Source organism: Ursus americanus, chromosome X (assembly GCF_024610735.1).
Source record: "Ursus americanus isolate L20-20 chromosome X, mUrsAme1.1.p, whole genome shotgun sequence".
Lineage (NCBI taxonomy): Eukaryota > Metazoa > Chordata > Mammalia > Carnivora > Ursidae > Ursus > Ursus americanus.
In genome coordinates, this window is record NC_142164.1 from 77,391,398 (window position 1) to 77,414,963 (window position 23,566).

General features: G+C 45.1%; 2 protein-coding genes across 2 annotated transcripts in view; one reads left to right on the forward strand and one right to left on the reverse strand.

Annotated features, from left to right (window-relative positions):
• FGD1 (FYVE, RhoGEF and PH domain containing 1) overlaps window positions 1–14,790 on the forward strand; it is a 40,734-nt gene extending 25,944 nt beyond the window's left edge. The window contains exons 9-18 of the mRNA XM_045796247.2: window positions 5,869–5,927; window positions 6,063–6,209; window positions 6,577–6,669; window positions 6,832–6,911; window positions 10,372–10,402; window positions 10,916–11,017; window positions 11,390–11,515; window positions 11,693–11,854; window positions 13,177–13,320; window positions 13,859–14,790. Of these exons, the coding sequence (XP_045652203.1) occupies window positions 5,869–5,927; window positions 6,063–6,209; window positions 6,577–6,669; window positions 6,832–6,911; window positions 10,372–10,402; window positions 10,916–11,017; window positions 11,390–11,515; window positions 11,693–11,854; window positions 13,177–13,320; window positions 13,859–14,164 (1,250 nt within the window). The 3' untranslated portion in view covers window positions 14,165–14,790. The remainder of the gene's footprint in view (window positions 1–5,868; window positions 5,928–6,062; window positions 6,210–6,576; window positions 6,670–6,831; window positions 6,912–10,371; window positions 10,403–10,915; window positions 11,018–11,389; window positions 11,516–11,692; window positions 11,855–13,176; window positions 13,321–13,858) is intronic.
• Window positions 14,751–19,989, reverse strand: TSR2 (TSR2 ribosome maturation factor). The gene is made up of 5 exons (XM_045796248.2): window positions 19,841–19,989; window positions 19,587–19,677; window positions 16,772–16,863; window positions 16,030–16,200; window positions 14,751–15,800 (listed from the first exon to the last, which is right to left on the reverse strand). Exons 1-5 carry the CDS (start codon window positions 19,919–19,921, stop codon window positions 15,666–15,668), a joined length of 570 nt encoding a protein of 189 aa, XP_045652204.2. The 5' UTR covers window positions 19,922–19,989; the 3' UTR covers window positions 14,751–15,665.
• Window positions 19,990–23,566: the final 3,577 nt, after the last annotated feature.

Sequence of the window (23,566 nt, forward strand, 5' to 3'; positions counted from 1 at the left end):
CTGGGATCCCCAGAAGAAACCTCCTGGCTCATTTCTCCACTCAGAGCCCATGGATTCTACAGAATCACATATCCACATTGAGCTTTCAGGACTAAGTTCTTTCAATTTTATTTCCACACTGGATCCCTAGCATGACATTTCCAAACTGAAATTCCCCAAATGAGCTCCCTGTACTGAACCCCCAAAGTGAGTTGACAGTGTAATATTCCTAAACTGGGCACCAGATAGAGTCCCTTTTACCAACTCTCTGTCCCTGGGCAAGCTGCTCGGTCTCAGTTTTCTCGTGTGTAGGAGGGGGATGATAAGGATACCTCCCTCATAGAGCTGTTTTCAGGATAAATGAGATAATACAGGTAAAGCTATTAGCACAGTAGTACATGGCAAAGGCCCAATAAATGTTAGCAGTTTTTATTACTGATTGCCCTGGCTGATGCCCTCCATACTGAATGCCCATAAAACCAGCCCCTAGGTTGAGTGTACCTAACTTAGGTTCCTATTTTGTACCAATCTCAACCCTATCTGAGTCTCCAGAATGAACCTCAGAGCTTGAGCTTTGCCAGCTGAGCTCCCCATTCTAAGCCCAAAGACGAGCCCCCCCGCCGCCCCGCCCAAGAAAGAATTTTCCAGTCTAATTTTCTGAGCCACTCAGAATGAGAATCTGTGAATGAGAGCCAGTCCAAAATAATGCTCACTAAGCTACCCAGCCCAAGATCTTAAGCTCACCTCCCAATTTTTTACCCCTCAGAACAAAATCCCCAGAAAGTGCCTTAAGGTCTGAGCCCCTCTGAATCATATCTCTTGTTCCCTAGACTCACTCCCCCCACTTTCTACTTCCTAGACTGAACTCTGGAACCTGGACTCTAGATGGGCTCCTCAAACCAGGCCGGGTGGAGCTACTGGCCTGAACTGCCTACCCTGAGCCCAAGACTGAACCCTAAACCCAGGCTGCCAAAGCCCCAGCAAAGCTTCCAGACCAAGCCCCTACACTAAGTTCCCCAAACTGCACTCCCTAGTCCAAACCCCCAACTGAAATCCTAGACTGACATCCCAGACAGAGCCTACACACACTGGACCCCTGGAAATACCAGTTTGTACTCCACATAAGGCCTCTCCAGACAGAGGTCCTGATTGCAAAGCCTCCAGTCTGAGTCCTGTGACCTGCACTGGCCTAAGTGTGTATGCCCACAGCTTACCAGAGTGTTCTTCCTGACCCTTCCCTGGTTACCTCCTACCACTACCACCCAATATGCCCCCTGCCCTGAGGTGGGGGAGATACAGAATGTGTAGGAGAGAGCACAGATGGCTGAACAGTTCCATGTCTGATGTCGGCTCAGCCGCTTCCCAGGTGGACAACCTAAGACCACCACCTCTTCTCTCTGAGTCTGTTTCCTCATTTTGGACAAACAGGGCACAATCACGCCTATCTCACAGAGTTGTTCTGATTGAAAGGAGCTAATTTCTGCAAAGCATCTGATGGGGTGCCCTGGAGAGGGTGGGGGGACCCTGGCCCCATCCTAGGGAGTTCCTCGTCTACTGAGGGATGCAGATTTGTCAGTACATGATGAATACACAGTGTGACTAGTGGGACAGAGGGAAGCGCAGAGGAATGTGGGAACCGAGACAGGGTCCCGACCCAGCCTGGGAACTCAGGGCAGGTTTACTAGAGGAGGTAAGCTGAATCCAGAAGACTGAGTGGCAGTTAGCCAGATGAAGCAAGACAGGACATGTTTAGGGAGGTACAAGTGGAGAAAGTTGGAGAGGTAAGCAGAAGCCTGATCTCCAAGGATTTTCAAGGCCAGGCTAACGGGCTGGGTCTTTTCCCCTGCAGATGCAGGGAAGCTATTGACAGATTTAAGCAGAAGAGTGACAGCAAGCTGCATGTGAGAAAGATCCCTCTGGGAGCTAGGGTGGAAGAAGGGTTGAAGATTAGAGACTCCTGAAAGGCCTGAGCTGAGACAGGGGCTACAGATCTTGAGTACCAAGACTTGGTCATGGAGGCAGAGCCTCCTAGAAAAGCAAGAGTTGCTTTGCCAGCCATATGGACCCTCCTCAGAAGCACCTGTACTCCTCCATTACAGGCAGATTTTCCAGTGGGAAAATTCAGCACCATACAGACAAGAGTGGGATGCAGTTAAGCTGTAGCAGGGCCTCAAGTGTGGGCAGGATTTGTTAGTGTGGGGGATGTGTAGGGACTTATTTCAAGATTTTTTTCCCCCTGATGATACCTGGTCACTATAGGAAATATGGAAATAACAGAAAAGACAAAAGAGGTAGGGAAAAAGATCACCTGTGATACAAGCCCCCAGAGAATAAGCATAATGAACATTTTGACATATTTTCTTCCCAGGTTTTTTTTATACACATATATTTGCGAAATCGAGATCATTCAGTGTACGCAAGTTGGTATCCTTTTCTTAAAATATCCTGAGCATCTCACAAATTATGAAAAACTCTACATAAGTATCACTTGTAAAGGATGTTCAGTATTACATCATACGAATGCACATTAGTTTATTTAACTGAACCCCTACAGTTGGACTTTTTTTTTTTTTTTTGAGAAAGAGAGTACGCATGCAGTGGGGGGAGAGGGAGAGAGAGAACCTTAAGCAGCACCAAACAGTGTGGAGCCTGACACAGGGCTTGATCTGTGATCATGACCCTGAGATCATGACCTGAGCCAAAATCAACAGTCAGTCGCTTAACCTCCTGAGCCACCCAGGAGCCCCTAGAGTTGGACATTTTTATTTCTGGTTGACACTGTTGTAAACACTCCTGCAATGAAAGTGTGTTTGTACAAAACATGTATTTTCTTTTTTATTTATTAAGTTTTTATTTTAATTTTTAAAGATTTTATTTACTTATTTGACAGAGAGAGGGAACACAAGCAGGGGGAGTGGGAGAAGGAGAAGCAGGCTCCCTGCTGAGTAGAGAGCCCGTCGCTGGGCTCAATCCCAGGATCCTGGGATCATGACCTGAGCCAAAGGCAGACGTTTAACCTACTGAACCACCCAGGCTCCCCTAAGTTTTTATTTTAATTCCAGTATAGTTAACATACAGTATTATATTAGTTTCAGGTATATAATACAGTGATTGAACAATTTTACACGTCACCCGGTTCTCATCAAGACAAGTGCCCTCCTTAATCCCCATCACCTACTTAACCCATCCCCCACCCTCTTCCCTCTAGTCTGGAATTGTGATACCTCCATTTTGTTTTTCTTTTTCAAGATTGCTTTGGCTATTTAGGGTCTTTTGTGGTTCCATACACATTTTAGGATTATTTGTTCTAGTTCTGTGGAAACTGCTCTTGTTGTTTTGATAGGGATTGCATTAAATGTGTAGATTGCTTTGGGTAGTATAGACATTTTAACAATATTTGTTCTTCCAATTCATGAGCATAGAATGTCTTTCCATTTCTTTGTGTCATATTCAGTTTCTTTCATCAGTATTTTAAAGTTTTCAGAGTACAGGTCTTTCACTTCTTTGGTTAAGTTTATTCCTAGGTACTGTGCAATTTAAATGGGATTTTCTTAATTTCTCCTTCTGCTTCTTCATAATTGGTGTGTAGAAATCCAGTGGGTCTCTGAACATTGATTTTGTATCCTGTGACTTTACTGCATTCATTTATCAGTTCTAGTAGTTTTTTGGTGGAGTCTTTTGGGTTTTCGTTATATAGTATCATGTCTTCTGAAAATAATGAAAATTTTACTTCTTCCTTACCAATTTGGAAGCATTTTATTTCTTTTTGTTGTCTGATTGCTGTGGCTAGGACTTCCAGTACTGTGTTGAATAGAAGTGAGGAGAGTGGACATCCTTGTCTCTCAGTTTTCCCTATTGAGTATGATGTTCCCTGTGGGTTTTTCATAGATGGTCTTTATTATGTTGAGGTATGTTCCTTCTAAACCTACTTTGTTGTATGTTTTTATCAAGAATGGATGTTGTACTTTGTCAAATGTTTTTTCTGCGTCTATTGAGATGAACATATGGTTTTTGTCCTGTCTCCTATTGATGTTATGTATCACGTTGATTGATTTGCAAATATTGATCCACCCTTGCATCCCAGGAATAATCCCCACTTGATTGTAGTGGATGATTCTTTTAATGTATTTTTTAATACAGTTTGCTAGTATTTTGTTGAGGATTTTTCATCTATGTTCACCAGGGATATTGGACTACAGTTCTCTTTCCTTGTGGTGTCTTTATCTAGTTTTGGAATCAGGATAGGGGCACCTGGGTGGCTCAGTCGTTAAGCGTCTGCCTTCAGCTCAGGTCATGATCCCAGGGTCCTGGGGTCGAGCCCCACATCGGGCTCCCTGCTCCGTTGGGAGCCTGCTTCTTCCTCTCCCACTCTCCCTGCTTGTGTTCCCTCTCTCGCTGGCTGTATCTCTCTGTCAAATAAATAAATAAATAAAATCTTTAAAAATAAATAAATAAATAAATAAATAAATAAATAAATAAATAATGGGATCAGGATACTGCTGGCCTCATTGAATGACTTTGGAAGTTTTCCTTCCTCTTCAATTTTTTGGAATAGTTTGAGAAGAACAGATATTTTTTTAGAAACATAATTTTTCTTTTTTTAAAAAGATTTTATTTAGTTATTTGTCAGAGAGGGAGAAAGCAAGCACAAGCAGGGGGAGCAGCAGGCAGAGGAAGAAGCAGACTCCCCCCTGAGCAAGGAGCCCAATGTGGGGCTCAATCCCAGAACCTTGGGATCATGACCTGAGCCGAAGGCAGACGCTTAACAGACTGAGCCACCCAGGTGTCCCAAGAAGAGTAGATATTAACTCTTCTTTAAATGTTTGATAAAAATCGCCTATGAAGCCATCTGGTCCTGCGCTTTTGTTTATTGGGAGTTTTTTTTATTACTGATTCAATTTCCTTCGTAATAATCAGTCTGTTCATGTTTTCTATTTCTTCCTGCTTCAGTTTTGGTAGGCTGTATGTTTCTGGGAATCTATCCATTTCTTCTAGGTTGTTCAATTTGCTGGCATATAGTTTTCACAATATTGTCTTACAGTTGTTTGTATTTCTGTGGTGTTGGTTGTTACTTCTCCTCTCTCATTTGTGACTTTATTTATTTGAGTCCTTTCCCCCCTTTTTTCAATGAGTCTGGCTAGGGAGTTATTGGTTTTGTTGATTAGAACGTTTATCTTCTTAGTATAGATTCCTATAATCAGTATTATTGAGACAAAGAATAGGCTCATCTCTTTCTTTTTTAAAGATTTTATTTATTTATTTGAGAGAGAGAATGCACACAAGAGAGGGAGAGGGAGAGAAAGAGCATGAGTGGGGTGGTGGGACGCAGAGGGAGAGGCAGACTCCTCACTGAGCAAGGAGCCTGATGCAGGGCTCGATCCCAGGACCCTGGGATCATGACCTGAGCCGAAGGCAGATGTTTAACTGACTGAGCCACCCAGGCACCCCCTTTGTTTCTTTAAATGGCTTTTTTTCTGATTATAAAAGTAATACATGCTCTTTGTCAAAAATATGGAAAATACAGAAAAATCTAAAGAACACAATAAAAAGCACCCAAAGTCCCACCATTCAGAGACAACTTGTTAAACATGGGTGTGTTTCTTTCCAGTTACCGATGTAACCATTACTGTTGTTATTTTTAATGGTAATAATAATCCTGTTAAGCTTGCATTTTATTCATTGCCAGTTATTCCATGTACTATGATTCTGCTATTGTGGGATTGAGATAGTTTCTGATTTTAAGTGATGTTGCTATGGACATCTTTGAGGCTGGTGCTTTCTGGGATGGGGAGGGTGTAGTCAGGCCAGGAGGCGGTATCAGGGAGCAAAGAAGCCCCCAAGAGCCTCTTCTCTGCTAGTCCCCCACTTGACCTCCCACTCTGCCCACAGAGTCTCTGGAGCTGATAGCCACAGCAGCAGAGCACTCTAACGCTGCCATCCGCAAAATGGTGAGTGGCCCTTCTAGCCCCTGACCTTCCTTGGCCACCCACCTGTGGTGTCTTTGTCCTGGGGGTCTTGTGACTTGTGGACATGTCAGGGGAAGCCAGCACCCCAACCCTGCCTTGCTTACTGTCTCCTGCCAGGAGCGAATGCACAAGCTGCTGAAGGTATATGAGCTGCTAGGGGGTGAGGAAGACATTGTCAGCCCCACCAAAGAGCTCATAAAAGAAGGCCATATCCTTAAGCTGTCAGCAAAGAATGGGACCACTCAAGACCGATACCTCATACTAGTAAGTGCCAGGTGTGGGATTGCACACATTGGCTTGGTACTCACTCAAGACTATACCTCCTGCTAGCCATTCTTTCCTCTATTAATTCATTGTATTTTCACTACCTACACTACAGTTTTTTTTTCTCTACTTCAGAGGTGATGTAACAAGACTTAGAAGTGACTTGCCCAAGGTCACCCAACTAGGCAGCGACTCCCATGCCTAGGCTCTTTCCTTGTGACCCTTGTACCCAATCTGGGCTGTGCTTTCTCTATCTATTGCCTTGATTCCCCAGCTGTAAAGATTCAGGAGTCCTATAAGGATAGGGAGCTGGGCCACACCTCTCCTGGGTCCTCCACACATACATCCCCAAACTTTTCCTTCCTAGTTCAACGACCGCCTCCTTTACTGCGTGCCCAGGCTGCGGCTCCTTGGCCAGAAGTTTAGCGTGCGGGCACGCATTGATGTAGATGGCATGGAGGTGAGCACCAGGAGGTGGGAGATGGGGACCTGGAGTGGGGCCTTGGTGCTGGGAGGAATAAAGTTGTTCTTTGACCCCAAGTCTTTGTGTGCATGTGTGCAGAGGGTGAGGGCCCCGTGGAGCTTAGTAGTCCTCACAAAGCGTCTTTCTCCCTCCATTCAGCTAAAAGAAAGCTCCAACCTCAATCTGCCTCGGACCTTCCTGGTGTCAGGAAAGCAGCGCTCCCTGGAGCTCCAGGCTAGGTACTTGCCCTTACCTATACCTTCCCTCCAGCCCCCTCTTTCCCTTCAGATATGAGGCATTGTAGGCCTAGTGCCAGGCTACCTCCCCAAGGAAGAGATCCTTCCAGAGAAAAGATGGGCACCTTTTCCCAAAGATGTAGGCTTGCTCTTCTGGTGGGTTTTGTTAGAGGAGAGGGAAGAATGAGATATTAATCCAAACAGGAATAACAACAACACAGTTTATTGTAGATTCAGAGACTTAAGAGAAGTCTTAAACCAAATGCAATGCTTGGTCCATGAGAGGAGCCTAAATTGAGCAAAACCCTAAAATAATATTTGCAAGACAATAGGGAAAATGTAAATATGAACTGAACAATAGCTGTTGGGTAATTATTGCTAACTTTTTCAGGTGTGATAATGGTATAATGGTTATATAGGAGAAAAAACAATGGCCTTGTTTTTTCGTGATGCATCCTGAAGATTTAGTATCATGATATCTGTAATTTATTTTTAAATGACAAAAAAATACATAGATACATATACACACACATATATACATACATATGTAATGATATGTGAATATACACATATATATGAAGTGAATATAGCAAAGTATTTTTAAAATTTGCATTTATATAGTAGGCATGCATGTAATGAATTTGTGCTATTCTCTCTGCTTTTTTGTATGCTTGAAATTTTTTATAACAAAACTTTAAAAAATTATAACATTTAAAAATAATGTCTAGCCATTTAACAAAGGGGATTTCATATCCATCCTCTACTTGGATGATTATAATAGCTCGCGTTTAGTGAAGACTTGCTCTTATGTTAGGCACTGTTTTAAGTTAATTTTAACTTAAACAATTTAAGTTTAAACTGACTAGCTGAATCCTTAAAACAACCCTTGAAGTAGGTACTGTTACCATCGACCCCATTTCACAGATGAGTAAACTGAGGCACAGAAGAGTTACGTACCTTGCCCAAGATCCCATAGCTAGAAAGGAGCAGAGCTGGAAATAGAGCTCATGCTGCGTTCTGAGGGCCCAAGTGGTAGGGAATCGTGGTCAGGGCCAGGGCCAGGGAATGGATGCATATGGATAGATGATCTGTTTCTGACAGGCTGCGAGGAAGTGAGAAATAAGAGTCAGAACCCTCATTGCTGGGACGGCATGGAGGCAGGAAAGAGAAATGAATAGGGCTAGAGGGTGTCCTCTTGGAGGATGAGAGATGGGGGTTACCTTTGAAGCTCTGGGAGACTGAGCGAGCATCCCCAGAGGCCTTCGGCCAGGAAGCAAGAACAAAGCCAACATTGGGCACATCCAGGAGAGGGCTCAGCAGAACCTGAGTGACAAGTCACATGACTCAGGTCTTCTGCTGGGAGGATGGGAGGGAGGGGGCTGCTGAGAGACAATGGAGCCAGAAAGGAGCACTAAGCAGTGTAGGGTTTCCTAGTGGCAGATGAAAGGCATGGAGGGTTTGCTTTGCAATTGCTTGGACTGCCCTTTAAAAAAATTTTGTAATGAAAAATTTCAAATATCCAGAAAAGTAGAAATACAACAAACACCCATATACCTACATTTAGACAACTGGTGCTCTACCTTGGCGACACAGGAATCAGCTGGGGAGCTTTTAAAAAATACTGATGTCTGAGGGGCGCCTGGCTGGCTCAATCAGTAGAGGATGGTTAGAGATTTGAGCCTCATGTTGGGTGTAGAGATTATTTAAAAATAAAATCTTTAAAAAATACCGATGTCTGAAACCCACCCCCAAAGACTGATTGAATTTGTCTGGGGTATAGCCTGAACATGAGGAGTTTTAAAGGCTCCCTTGGTGGTTTCAATGTGTGCACCAGGGTGTAGAACCACTGACTTAGGAGTCAACAACTATTGACATCTTGCCGTATATATATCTTTGGCTGAACCATTTTTAAATAAATTAAAGACATGATACTTCACCCCAGGCCTTTCCTCTAATTGCACGTATGTGTGTATACACACACACACACACACACACACACACACACGTTTTCTTTGTACATTTTATTATGAAAATATTCCAAAATACAGAAAAGTTTAAAGAATTATATAGTGAACAACTGTAACCCACCATACAGATTCTACAAGTGTTAACATTGTGCTACATTTACTTTATCACAAATCTATCCTTTTATCCATCCACCAATCCATCTGGTTTGTTAACATGCATGTCAAACGAAGTTACGGACATTACTACACCTCATCCCTAAAGACTTTGGTGTGCATATTGTTACCGAGAGTTCAGTATTTGTTCAATGTCCTCTCCTTTTCTCGAGGCCAAATATTCACACGATGAAATGCACAGGTCTAAGTGTGTACCATCAGTAAGTTTTGACAAATACAAACACTCATGTCACGTTTTTAAACAAAAATGGAATGCTATGTGTATTTTATATATGTTTTCACTTAACGTATCTTGAAGAGCTTCCTATACCATTTATGCTGTCTGACAGTAATGATGTACCATCATTTCTTTTTTTTTTATCTGATCCCCTGTTGTTGAACACTTAGGCTGCTTCCAATTTTTCATAATAAATAGCATTGCAATGGACATTCTTGTAGCTAAATACTAACTCCTATTAATTTTTCATGAAGTGGTTCTAAGGACGTATTCAGATTTTCATATTAGAAAAATACTTTTGATGTCTGGTGTGTAGATGTGGAAGGGGATTAGAAGAGGCCAAGCAGGAGTTAGCCAAGAAACTGGGTCCTATTCCTAGTAAGCAGTTTAAGGCGCTGTACCAGCGTAGAGGCCTTGGAGACTACAGGGCAGACAGGAGAGGTGGGAAAGAAAGGCAAAAGGAAGAGGTAACTCGCACTGATTGAGCACCCAGTGGACCAAGGATTGTGCTGGGCACTTTACATATCACTTCAGTTACTGCTCAGAACAACCAGACTGATAATTCTCTCCATGTAAAATGGAGAAGAAAATGGACTAAAGGAAAACAAGCTGCCCCCCTTTCTCAAATTTGCCATTCCAACAACAGGGAACTATTTATGGTTTCTTGTATGTTCCATACTTTTACATACACCTCACCCATAGTCCTCTACCTGAGACCCAGCACCGCCTTGAAGAAACCTTACCAGCCCCACCCAAATTCCAGGCTGGGGCAGGTCTCCTCTTCTGGGCTTCTCAGCCCTATTTTCACTCTGTCACAGTGCTGATCCCCCTGTATTGTCCCTGTCTATCTCCCCTCCTAGACCATGAGCTCGTTGAGGGTAGGGACCTCTCTAAGCCCCAAGTTCCTAGCACAGGGTCTGGAAAGTATTAGTAACTGTTGAATAAATAAACTCAGGCTACATGACCTGCCTAAGGTCATACAGTAAGTTAAGGACCAGAGGGTCAAAACCCTGGTCTGACTCCAACATACTTACTCTTCACCACTCCAGTTGCTTTTGGTTGGCCTGCCTAACCCAACATTTTTCTTTCCCTGCCTCTCCCCAAGGACTGAGGAGGAGAAGAAAGACTGGGTCCAGGTAACATCCAAGAAGGCTTTGTGGTAGGGGGCTGGAGGAGTATTAACAGGTTTCCTTGGGGTTGGTGGACTCTCCCCTAAAACTCGTACCAGACCGGAATGGGCCCGGACACCTGCTTTCCAACAAACTTTACCATCCCCGTTTGACAGAGAAGCAAACTGAGGTCTACAGGTTAAACAGAAACTCACAAATTCTTCTCTTAGAAAGCTGGCTCCACTGAGGGTGTAACCCCAGTGAGTTAAATCCTATAAAACCTTAAGCCCAAATAGTGGCCGGGAAGACTTTCTGAGGTTTTTCAACCACTGATCCTCTCCCCCATTTCACAAATTTAAGAACTGAGAATTGGATTTGGGATTGGGCTTGCTCAAGATCGTATGGCTAGCAAGGGGCAGAATTTGGCCTAGAAGCCAACTTTTCCGACACCGGGCTAGGGCATAGGAAGGTGAGGTGAGGGTGGAAGTGGGTGGGTTGTGAGGTGATCTGACCTCTTATTTCTTACAACCTCCTTTATAGGCCATCAACTCCACTCTCCTGAAGCATGAACAGACGCTGGAGACCTTCAAACTGTTGAACTCAACAAACAGGGAAGATGAAGACACACCCCCTAACTCTCCAGTAAGAGTCCCCACCCTCTCCCCCTGTACTGGGACCCCTTCCAGACTTCCAAGTCCCCACTTTACCTTGAAATGATCCTTGCCCCTTCCCGGAGAGTAAAGACCAGAGAGCCAGTGCATGACCTCAGAAGTTACAGTCTTCTTTTGGTATGGCCACAGAGAAATCATGGGGGAAACTGAGGCCCAGAAAATAAAAATGACTGGTCTTCAGTAGCACAGTAAGGTAGGGACAGAGCAAGGACTCAAAGGCAGGTCTTCTGAATGTATCTGCTGCCTCCCAATGATGATCCAAGCCTTGGGACAGAGGGCAGGGGCTGGCTGGACTGGGCTGGGGAGTAGCCATCTCTGACCTGGGACCTGGCCCTCTCTCCAGAACGTGGATCTTGGGAAGCGGGCACCTACACCCATCCGAGAAAAGGAAGTCACCATGTGCATGCGCTGCCAGGAGCCCTTCAATTCCATCACCAAACGCAGGCACCACTGCAAGGCCTGCGGGCATGTGAGTTTTGGCAGGCAGGGGCAAAGCTAGGGAGGGGACAGGCTGGCAGCCCAAAGGCCCACTTCTGAGTGGTTTACCCTCCAAGGCGGGGGAGGCCATGAGTCCACTGTGGGAGTTGGGACACTGAAGGGAAAGACCTGCAGGAACTAGGCTGTTTTTGCCCACTTGCCACCCCAGGTGGTTTGTGGGAAGTGCTCCGAGTTCCGGGCCCGCCTCATCTATGACAACAACCGCTCCAACCGTGTGTGCACGGACTGCTACGTGGCCTTGCATGGGGTGCCTGGAAGCAGCCCAGCCTGCAGCCAGCATACACCCCAGCGCCGGAGGTCTATCCTGGAGGTAAGAGCCAGGTCCCCGACTAACACTCCTATGCTGACCACATGGGCCCCAGCCACCCACTCAGTGTGACTGATGCCTGGGCATCTCTGAAATGCTAGGGTGCCATGTGCATCCACTGAGCAAGTGACCCAGGCTCGGACTGAGTAAAATGAGTGCAAGAGTGAATGAAAGATGAATTTTTATTTAAGTGCTTTAGACATTTAATCCTCACAGTAACTAATCTATCCATACTGTTACTATCCCTGGGTTACAAATGAGGAAACTGAGGCCCAGGGAGTTATTTGCCCAAATCACACAGCCAGCAAGTGGCAGAGCTAGGATGTTTTTTCAATTAACAAATTATCTTTTCTTATTACAAAGGAGGATATGTGCACTGAAGAAAATTAGACTCTATAAACAAAAATAATAAAAACACCATATTCCTTCTACCCACTAGATTACCACGACTAAGAGTTGTGCTGTAGCATGCACATACACACATTTTTGGTTTTGTTTTTTAACCAAATTGAGGTATTTATTTTATTTAACACTTAGAGAATGCTTACTCTGGGGGTGCCTGGGTGGCTCAGTCAGTTAAGCTGTCGGCTCTTGATTTCGGCTCAGGTCATGATCTCAGGATCCTGAGATCAAGCCCCATGGTGAGCTCCTCATGCAGGGAGTTTGCTTGAGGATTCCTTCTCTCACCCTCTTCCTCTGCCCCTAACTCCTGCTCACATGCACGTGCGCGCGCTCTCTCTCTCTCTCTAAAATAAATAAATAAATCTTTTTGAAAAAAGAATGCTTACTCTGTGCCAGGCACTATTCTGAGCATTTTGCATACATTAACTCATTTAATCCTTACAACAGACCTGTATGTTCTCCTTCCAAGTCAATACATTTCCATCTCGAGCTGGGATTCTGAGCCAGACTGCCTTACCCAGCTACCCAGTCTTCTTGACCACAATGCTAGGTTGCCTCTTGCTAAACGTTAAGGCATGGATGTATGATGAAAGATGACCAACACGGGAGGTATAAAGGCGTAAGTGACTTGAGGAATAAATGAACTGATGGAAGAAAGAATGCCTGCCTGGCATCTACGTACCCCTGCTGAGACACCCCTCCCACCAACTCTCAGGAGGCAGCAGCCATGGCAGTTCAGCAAACAAGCCTGGCTTTCAGTCTCGATTCTCACTCACTGGGGGCGGGAGGGTAGTACTGGACAAATCCCTCCTGCCATCTGAGCTTCAGCTTTATCAATCCCTATGCTGAGGGGGTGTCAAAGCCAAGAGTAGCCAGGCCAGGCCTTCTATCAACACTGATGTCCCCTATGTCTCTGGCCACAGAAACAGGCCTCAGTGGCTGCGGAGAACAGCGTCATCTGCAGCTTCCTACACTACATGGAGAAAGGTGGCAAAGGCTGGCACAAGGCATGGTTCGTGGTCCCTGAGAATGAACCCTTGGTGCTGTACATCTATGGAGCCCCTCAGGTGTGCATCCTATTCCTTCAGGCCCTTTCAGCCACCTGGCAAAACCAAGCTGTTCCTCTTCCCCTTCAGTCCTTGACCTCTCCTTGGCCTTGGGGGATTGGGTAAGGCTAAGGGGAAATCAGAACCCCTAGACAAAGACCAACCAGAGACAAGGAGTGATCATGGGCCAACATGTGTACAGAAAAGCGGGATGAGCTGGCATAGCTAGTTTCCTGGAGGAAGCCAGAGTGGAGGTTAGGCACTGCTAGGTCCAGTTTGCAGCGGGGACGAACACGTAAATGGAGGCTACAACCAAGACAAAGGCCCACAAACATTATTTGGTATATGCTAGAGAGACTAGCCCAACTGGTTTTGGTTGTGGGAGGACACAGGTATTTGAACCAGCCTGCATGCTAGCTTCAGTGTCAACTTTTTCCTGTTGCTATCAGTGGAGCCATGGAAGGTTCCTGAGAAGGGGAAGGAAAAGAAGGGTTCGGGAGATGCAAAACTAGTGAGAAGCCCAGCCTCAAGGTGACCCCAGCTCTGTCCTGTTCCCTAGGATGTGAAAGCCCAGCGCAGCTTGCCCCTCATTGGCTTTGAGGTGGGGCCTCCTGAGGCTGGGGAGCGGCCTGACAGAAGGCACGTCTTCAAGATCACCCAGAGCCACCTGAGCTGGTACTTCAGCCCCGAGACAGAGGAGCTGCAGCGGCGTTGGATGGCAGTGCTCGGTCGGGCAGGCCGTGGGGACACGTTCTGCCCAGGGCCCACACTGTCTGAGGACAGGGAGCTGGAGGAGGCACCGGTGGCAGCTTCAGGAGCCACAGCTGAACCCTCCGAAGCCCCCCAGACCCGAGACAAGACCTAGAGGGTTTGGGAGGAACTGGGGCCCCCTGCCCCACACTCTAGCTGCCCATGTCCAATTGGGGGCCCCAGCCCCCTCCCTCCCAGCTCGGTCAATACTTGAACTCCCATCAAGGGCACTTTCAATCCCCAGTGCTGGGTCTTGGGTTTTTTAATTCATCTTTTCACAAAACATGGGCTTTAAAAAAAAAATTCCTACAGGGATGTTAATTTTTTTTAAATCCCTGTCCCCAGGGAGGGTGGGAGCTGTTGCTAGACCCCCTTGAATTAGGCCGTTTTGTCCCCATCCCCTTAACACCCTACAGATCCTGCCTCCACCCAGTTCTCCCCAAAGCACTGGAGGCAGGAGATCTGGATTCAAGTGCCAGCTCTGTCACTGACCCCATGGCCCTGGCCCACCCCTGCCCCCTCAGCCAATGTCTTTACACACGTTACATGGGGTGCTGACCATATCCCTCCTGCCTCTCCCATGACTTACAGCTTCTACCCAGCCCCAAGGCTACCCAGTATTTTATCGTCCAGACCCATGGCAGGGCCACAGGGCAGGACAGGGGAATGGGGGGAGGACAATGGATACTCTTTGTTTTGTTTTTTTAAAGAAAAATACAGTTTATTTCGGGCTTATGGAAACTTTCAGAGTGCTGCTGTGTTCCATCTGTCCATCTGTTTGTTTGTTCAATGTAACAAGCTGCTAGGGTGGGCCCAGAAACTGCTCCCTTGCTGAGCTCTGAAGCCCAGCTCCTAAAAGGCTGATTCCAAGGCTCTTCATGGGTCAAGTTGCAGATTAGTAACAAGAAGGTACTATTTACTGAGGTTTTAAGCCTCATCCCTGGATTTGGATAAGTGTACGTACAGAAAGAGGTTGGAGGAGACAGAAAACAAAGCCCAAGCTCACCACCTAGTCAAAGTCTTAGACTTCCTGAAGGAACCCAGGGCTGGAGGCTATGCTGCAGAAAGGGTGTCTTCCTGGGAGGTTCCAATTTCTGGGCAGGGGTACACAGCTGCTCTGTGTGTGTATGGGCAGGAGGAGAAGGAGAGGTACCACAGCTATTTTCGTTCACATCTTCAACTCATCTCGCTTCTGGTTTGCAAGTTCATCTCACCATTCCTGACCCAGCAGGGCTACTGGTTCTCTTGCTGGTCCTCTCCCTTCACAGATCCAACTGGCCACTGTCAACCAGTGTTTAGCTTCTCCTCCAGTCACACCCTCACCCGCTCATCCCTCCCTCTTCACACTGACTGCACCTGAGAGGCAATGTGCTGGGAAACCAGGCCTCATCATGCAGATAGTAACTTAAGGCCCAAGGGAGTGTGGTGAACCAGGTCACACTACCTCGAGAGCCAGGACCCTAGGGCTCTTCTTCCCCTGGAGGAAACTCGACAGGGGAACAGGAGGAGGGTAGAGATGGGGCAACCAGTCCAGGAGTCCACAACCCTCCCCAAAACCCCTACAAACAAGTCTCAAAACAACTAGCAAGCAAGGACCCAAACCATTCCAGCCCCACTTATTTCTTTCTCCGGACAATGGTCCAGCCATCCTCCACTATATCCTCTTCTTTAATAGTCTGGGAGTCTGGACCAAAGGATTCAGGCTGGGGGAAAACCCCATCTGTAGTTGCCCCATCACTCGTAGCTGTGACCTGGAGGAAAAATACAGGAGAAAGCTAAATACAACACCTCCTGGCTGTGGCCACCGGAGACCCAGGCTCTCTTCCCAGCTTTGCCAGGATTGGCTGTGTGACCTTAGGAAAGTTTCCTGCCCATTCTGGGTAATATACGCCCCCCCCCATCATTTCCCTATGAAAGTAGCTGATTTCCCAGAAAATTGAAGAAATCTGCATCTCCCCACCCAAGGGGCACCCCCTTCACCTCCATCTCCTCCACGCTGTCCGCATCATCTTCATCCGTTTCTCTGGCTGTTTTAACTGCAGTGGCTCTGACCCTGCACTTTCTTTGGGTGATGTGGGAGGCCATCTCCTTCAGAGCAGCCCCATCACCCCTCTGGAAGTGGTAGAACATGGTCTGTAGCTGCTGGCTCACCTACCAAGAAAACATTCAACCAGCCTGGATTTTCTAGAGAACCTACAATACAACCAGCATGTGACTGCAGCAAGAGTAGGGAGGGGTTTGGAATTTTCCAGAAGAGAATGGGACTCTTTCTTTCCCAAGGAGTTCACTAATGAAGGAACCATATATGAAGGACTCAGGTAAGAGCCTAAAGTATGGAAGGAGGGCTTCCTAGTAAGGAAGGCACTAGAACTTGGTTTGAAAGACAGAAGAGGTAAAAGGGAAGGCAATCCCAGCAGGAACTGATGGGGAGAAATGTTAACCAGAGTAGGGGTGGAAATGTACCTGGCCTGATATGCCCTTGGGATGGGGGTAAAGAACGGACCCGGTTGACAATGTTGTACGGAGAGAAATAAAAGAGAAGAGGCAGAGTTTGGAAAGACCTGGGAAGAATAGACTTTTTCCTTTAGGCAAAAGGGAGTCACAGAAGGTTCTTGTGCAGGACTCAAGAAAAGAATGGTTAGACCCAAGAGTCTTGGCCTAAAAACAGGGCAAAGAAAGACTGCGGGCAGGGAAATGGCAGTTATGTCCATGATATGCTCACCTGGGGCAGACTCCCATCCTCCACAACTGTATCGAATTCATTCGTCATGAGCTCCCCGAGGAAGTCCTCCACCTCATCTAGCTCCAAGTCAGCTGGGTAGGAAAGCAAAGACCAGCCAACTGAATCACTCCTGTCCACTACCATTCAATACCTACTTGGTGGGTCCACATCTGATTGGTGGGTAAAGGCCCAAACAGTGAGCCTTTTATTTACTGAAGTGCTCTGTACTCCAGGTTTTTACATGATTTTTAAAAACCAACCAGGGGCACCTGGGTGGCTCAGTCAGTTAAGTGTCTGCCTTCAGCTCAAGTCATGATCCCAGGGTCCTGGGATCGAGTTCTGCATCAGGCTCCCCACTCAGAGGGGAGCCTGATTCTCCCTTTCCCACTCCCCCTGCTTGTTCTCTTTCTGTCAAATAAATAAATAAATATTAAAAAAATAAAAACCAACCAAACACTAAATATAAATACCTAATTTCCAATCTCCTGCATCCTACCAAACCCTCTCATTCCCACAGCATCCCAACCACACTCACCCTTTCATCTGACCTATTTTAACTAGCCTCCTCTCTGTGACCTTGAGCAAGTTATCTCTGCGCTTCTGTTTTCTCATCTACAAAGAGGGGCTAATAGCGGCCTTCTTGAAGGTCTGTTATGAGTAGGCCCCTAAATAATGCCTAGCATAGGAGAGACCCATAATCCATGTTAATTTCCATCACTCAAGGGCTAAAGTTTCTGAAATGTAGAAACCCTTCACAACTGTGGCTCCACTGAATAGGACAGATAAGAAAAAAATAGATGTTAAGTACTTCCAATGATGAAATCATCATAGCCTTGACACCAACATCCTACTGTGTGAAATTTTGGCTAATGCCTCCCCTCTAGGCTTCAGTTACCTTCTGGGCCCATGCTCTTCTTTTTCTGAATTAGAGAATTACTGAAGAGGGTCTTCTACAAAACTCCTCACTCTCCCTTCCCTCTGGGAGAGCTCACTCACTTGACTTTCCCTACCACTCTCATCTAATATCCCCCAAAGCTGTCTCCAACCCAGACTACACTCTACCTGTTTCACAGATGCCTCAGGCCCTCCATATCTAAAGCCAAACTCATCACCTTACCTTCAAACCTACTTCTCCTCCTCCAGGCTTCCTCTATTCAGGAAAGGCACCTAATCCACCCAGGGACTCAAACCAGAAACCTGCCTCCTTTTCCTTCCCTCTTCACAGCCAAACAATCTCCAAGGCCCTAATCCACCCCTTCTTTTCCATTGCTACTGCCACTGCCCTAGTTCTGGCCTCATTATTTTCTAGACAGACACAACCTCCTCATCAGTCTTTCCCTCTCCCGTCCATGCTCCATACTGATTATTTTCTGAACTTTCTAGTCAGCAAATCCCATCCTATTACTCACCTTAGAAAGGGCCCATGAATTTTTATCACCTACAGCAGTGTTTCATATCCTGCTTTTCAGAAATAGCTGTCCTGCTGGTTTTTAAAGAAAGCTATCCATAGAAAGCTAATGGGAAACAAAGGAAACCAGGCTTTGTTGTGGTTCTTATCTTTATCCAAGATTTTATTATGTTAATGATTATTGTGACTCCTAAGGAGGAGCTGAAGAAAAGAGCTTTTCTTATATAATTTGACTGGAGAAGCTTTTTCTTCACTGTACATCTAACAGAACTAGTCTTCCATAGCACGTATTTTGGCAAACGCCGGCCTAACAGACAAAACCAAAGGCATGTAAGGTCTTCCACGTCTTAATCTCTTCCCAGGGCCTCCCCACCCCTCAGCTTCATTCTCAACCACTCCTACCCTCCTTACACCCACAAGCACACACACACCCTTACTCCAATACTCAGCTCCCTGCCACTTTCCAAATATAACACATAATCTTCTCATACCACAGAACTTATTTGTGTGTTGCTGTCTCCCCCACCTAGTTAACTCCTTTTCATCCCTTAAGACTCAATCCAATCACTACCTCCCTCAACAACCTCCAAAAGAAACCTCCTCCTCAGTCTCAGGCTACCCAAGCACCCTGAGCTCCTCCTTATTAGAACATCTATCACCCTGAGTGTAAATGCCTACTTAAATGGACCCATCACTAGATGGTAAACTTCCTTGAGAAAACTCTGCCTAACGTCATCTCCAAGACTAAAAACCTGAATAAAGAATTTTGTAAAAATCTTATATGCAAAAGACCCTCTACTGGGTCCCTTATTCTTACATGAGCTTCAAGACACATCAAAGGTGTAGATCTTCGCTGTCCAAATAACCAAATGTGGTTACTGAGCACTCGAAATGTGACTAGGCCGAACTGAGAACGGGCTAAAACTGTAAAATACCCGCCAGATTTTGAAAACTTAATATTAAAAAGGGATGTAAAATATCTCATTAGTAATCTTTTATACTGATTACCTGTTGAAATATTTTGGATATACTGAGTTCAATAACATTAATTTCATCTGTTTCTTTTTACTTTGTTGAAGCGGCTGCTAGAAAATTTTAAATGACATGATGTGATTCGCATTGTATTTTTATTGGACAGTGCTGAGGTAGGTACTTTAATATCCATTTCAGGAATTAGGAAACAGAGTCTCAGGTAAAATAACTTGTCTAGAGTGATACCCCGGGTCAATGGCACAGTCTGTAAGGCATCTGAACTCAAGATTCTGACTCCCAAAGCCTGTATTCATTCCACCTGGATCTTAGTTACGTCCCATCCCACAACTGTTCAAGAGGAAGCGCTTGCTCTCTAGGACCCGCCTCCTCCTCCCCACCCCCCACAGACAGGTCGCAGCGCCTGCATTCACTCACCATTGCGGAAGAAGTACTCCTCTACTGCACCCCCCAGCCATTCGGCCTTCTCCCGGCTGTGCACGCCTCCGAAGCCATTCTCCACAGCGATCTGCAACACAGGCCCAAGCCCACCACGTCAGCCTGGAAGCCGGCCTGGCGTGGTGTAGGGCTGGCTGCTTATGCGACCCAGTGGAGCCTCAGACGCGTGGTCCAGCCAACTCTGGTTCTGCCCCAGACCCTAAGCTAGGATAACTAGCCATGGCCCCACTCACCTGCAAGGCCGGCCAGGCCTCCAGCGCCGCGCGAACGCCAACCCCGAACAGCTCCCGCGAATCTTCCTCAGCTCCGGCCATCGTCAGGCCTCAGCCACGTGATGCCCAGGAGGCCCAATCGCTGCGCAGCACGGCCCAGACCGAATGAGACGAAAGCCGAACCTGAGAACGCAGATGAGCCTTTGCGCTGACCTGGCAGTAAGACTAGAGCAATAGAAAAGTCTGTCAGAGCAACAGATGACATCACCACAGTTACTCCTATGTAGTAAGCCAAAGGAAGCCAGGAGTGGAGGTCGCGCGGGGCCATGGGTTCTTGAAAGATGTGGGGAAGTTAATAAAGATACGGATTCCAGGCCTTGGGACAGAGGAATCAATCTCAGGGAGCATAGCCTTAAAATCTGCCTTAAAAAAAAAAAAAAAAAAGGCAGCCTAACAACCATAGAACACTGCACCCAACAGCAACAACAGAATATACATTTTTCTGAAGTGCATATGGAACATTCTCCACGACAGACCATATGCTAAGTATGCTAAGTTATAAAGCAGGCCTCAATAGACTTAAAGGGATTGAAATCATACAAAGTTTGTTCTCCCACCACAATGGAGTGAAATTAGAAATCAATAACAAATTTGTGAAATTCACGAATATGTGGAAATTAACACACTTCTAAATAACGAATCGGTCAAAGAAAAAAATCATGAGGGAAACTGGAAAACAAATTGAAATGAATGAAAACGAAAGCACAGCACACCAAAATTTATGAAATGTAGCTAAAAAAAATGCTTAAATGGAATTTCATAGCTATAAACACCCATATTAAAAAAGAAGAAAGATCTCAAATTAATAACCCAATTTTCACCTTAGGAAACTGGAAAAAGAACAAGTAATCCCAAAGCAATCGGAAGGAAACAATAAAGATTGGACAGAAAACACATGGCATAGAAAATAAAACCAATAGAGAAAATCAGTGAAACAAAAGTTGGTTATTTGAAAAGATCAACAAAATTGACAAATTTTTAGCTAGGTGAACTAAAAAAGAGAGAAGACTCAAATTACTGAAATCAGGAATGAAAGAGGTGACGTCACTACCAACTAGCCAAAAAAGACCACATATTGTATGATACCATTTAATATGAAATGTACAGAATAGGCATATCTACAGAGATAGAGAATAGATTAATGGTTGCCCAGGCCTTGGGGAGGGAGGAAATGGGGTTTCTTTGGGGGGAGATGAAGATGTTCTAAAATTAGATGTGTGATGGTTGCTGTTGGGGGCTGAGTTGTGTGTCATCTCCTCCATTCATATGTTGAAGAGCTAACCCCCAACACCTCAGAATGTGACTGTATTTGGAGACAGAGCCTCTAAAGAGGTAAATAAGGTAAAATGAGGCCTTAGAGGTACACACTAATTCAATATGATTGGTGTCCTTGTAAGAAAAGGAGATTAGGGCATAGAGGGAGATACGAGATGCACAGAGGAATGACTATGTGAACATAGAAGGTAGACATCTTCAAGCCAAAGAGAAAGGCCTCAAAAGAAACCAAACCTGCTGACACCTTGATCTCAGAGTTCTAGAATTTCAAGAAAAGAAATTTTTGTTGTTAAAGCCACCAGTCTGTGGTATTTCGTTATGGCAGCCCTAGCAAACTAATACAGTTGCACAACACTGTAAATACACTAAAAACCATTGAATTTTACACTTTAAATGTGTGAAATTTATGGCATATAAAGAATATCTCAATAAAACTGTTTTTAGAAAAATAGCATAGGTGATTGCCTCTCACAGCAAAGGTCACAAACTTTGGACTAGACCATGTTAACAAACAGTACTGACACTTCTGTGCCTGGGCTGTGTTGAATGCTGCTGGGTCATGCATGGGGTTTGATCAAATGCCTAAGAAGGTTACAGTCTGTCATGAAAGATTGGCCAAGGACCCTAGAGAATGATCGGTGCTCTGGGTGAATCTAGGTGATAAAGGGCCTGAAGCAGATAGAATTTTGGAAACTGTCTTTAAGAGAAATAGTACAAATTAGGTATGAAAGTATTGCTTTAGATTTATAAAAGAAATCACAAATGTTACAAATTACAAAATTTTTAAAAAAATGACAAATACCATAAACATTCTCAAACCCCCAAAACAAAATATTTTTGTCAATTGTTTGACTCACCTCTCCACTAATTTTTTGGCTACAAGCTCCTTGATACCCTCTTCTAAATAAATAAGACAGTTATTTTATAATAACATTTTCTAGTGAGAATGCAAAGAATTCAATTGAATTCAATGTCATTCACTTGATAAAAAATTTGTTGGTAGTTTAGAAAAGTTTCAACATCACAATTTGTCAGGTAAATTTTAAGATCATCAAATTTGGGGAAACCTCTATCTAGTTTCTTTTACGTGTGAGCTGTAAAATTTCGGAGTATTTTAACTGTTCTCATGCAGTGACAAATCTTAAATGCTCTTCAAATTGACAGTGCTCAATAGTGGCCTGTGTAAGTATGGGGTGCTGAGGCTTAAGCTTTATGAGTTCTATAATAAATCCATCTCTGTGCAATGTTAGAGAAGGGAGCACAGGGGTTCATGAGAGTCCAGCAGAGGGGGCCCCTGACCCAGCCTCGGGGCTTGTGGCAGGCTCCCAGAGATGATGTTTGAGCTGATTCTTAAAAGTTTGAGTGGAATTTTGCCGGGTGGTGGGGTGTGTTACTAAAAAGAGAGAGAGAGAGAGAGAGAGACTTTCACGCTGAAGAAACAATGTATATACAAAGAGACAGAGGCAGAAAACAACATGGTATGTAATGATAACCATGAGCGTTCCCAGACTGATAACTTCAGGAGGCATAAACTCCTACAGAGCTATTGAGACTCATTCCAACAGACTCAACAACTTAAATTGAGTTCAAAGAAGCCAAACAAAGATACTGAGATTAATCACCTCTGCATGAAGTTTCCAGGGTGTAAGGCCTCAAATGTACATGGAGATAATAGGTAAGATTCTGGTCACCAGCTCCAGTGTGTTGTGGAGGTTTTTCCCACACCACCAAGTAATTCTCGGACATCAGCTGTGTGTCCTCCAATTCAACTCACTTCTGATACTGCCTACCTGGAGATAGCCTCTGATCCCACAGGTTAAAGGTTCAGTCTTACAAAACTGCCACCCCCTCCCACACACACATCACGTGCCAAACACAAGTGCAGGCTATCACCTGTGCTTCTGACCAAAGGGCTATATATGGGAGGGCACAACAGCCCCCTCCTCAGGTTCAATTAATTTGCTAGAGTGGCTCACAGAACTCAGAGAAACATTTTACTTACTAGAGCATCAGTTTAGGGACACCTGGCTGGCTCAGTCAGAAGAGCATGTGACTCTTGATCTTGGGGTAATGAGTTGGAGCCCCACATTGGGTATAGATAGATAGATAGATAGATAGATAGATAGATAGATAGATAGATAAATACATAATAAACAAACAAACAAACTAAAGTTTAGATTACTGGTTTATTATAAAAGGATATAACTCAGGGCTTCAGAGGGGAGAGGGTGGGGGATGGGCTAGCCTGGTGATGGGTATTAAGGAGGGCACGTATTGCATGGAGCACTGGGTGTTATACGCAAAAAATGAATCATGGAACACGACATCAAAAACTAATGATGTACCGTACGGTGACTAACATAACATAATAAAAAAAATTTTTTTTAAGGATATAACTCAGGAACAGCCAGA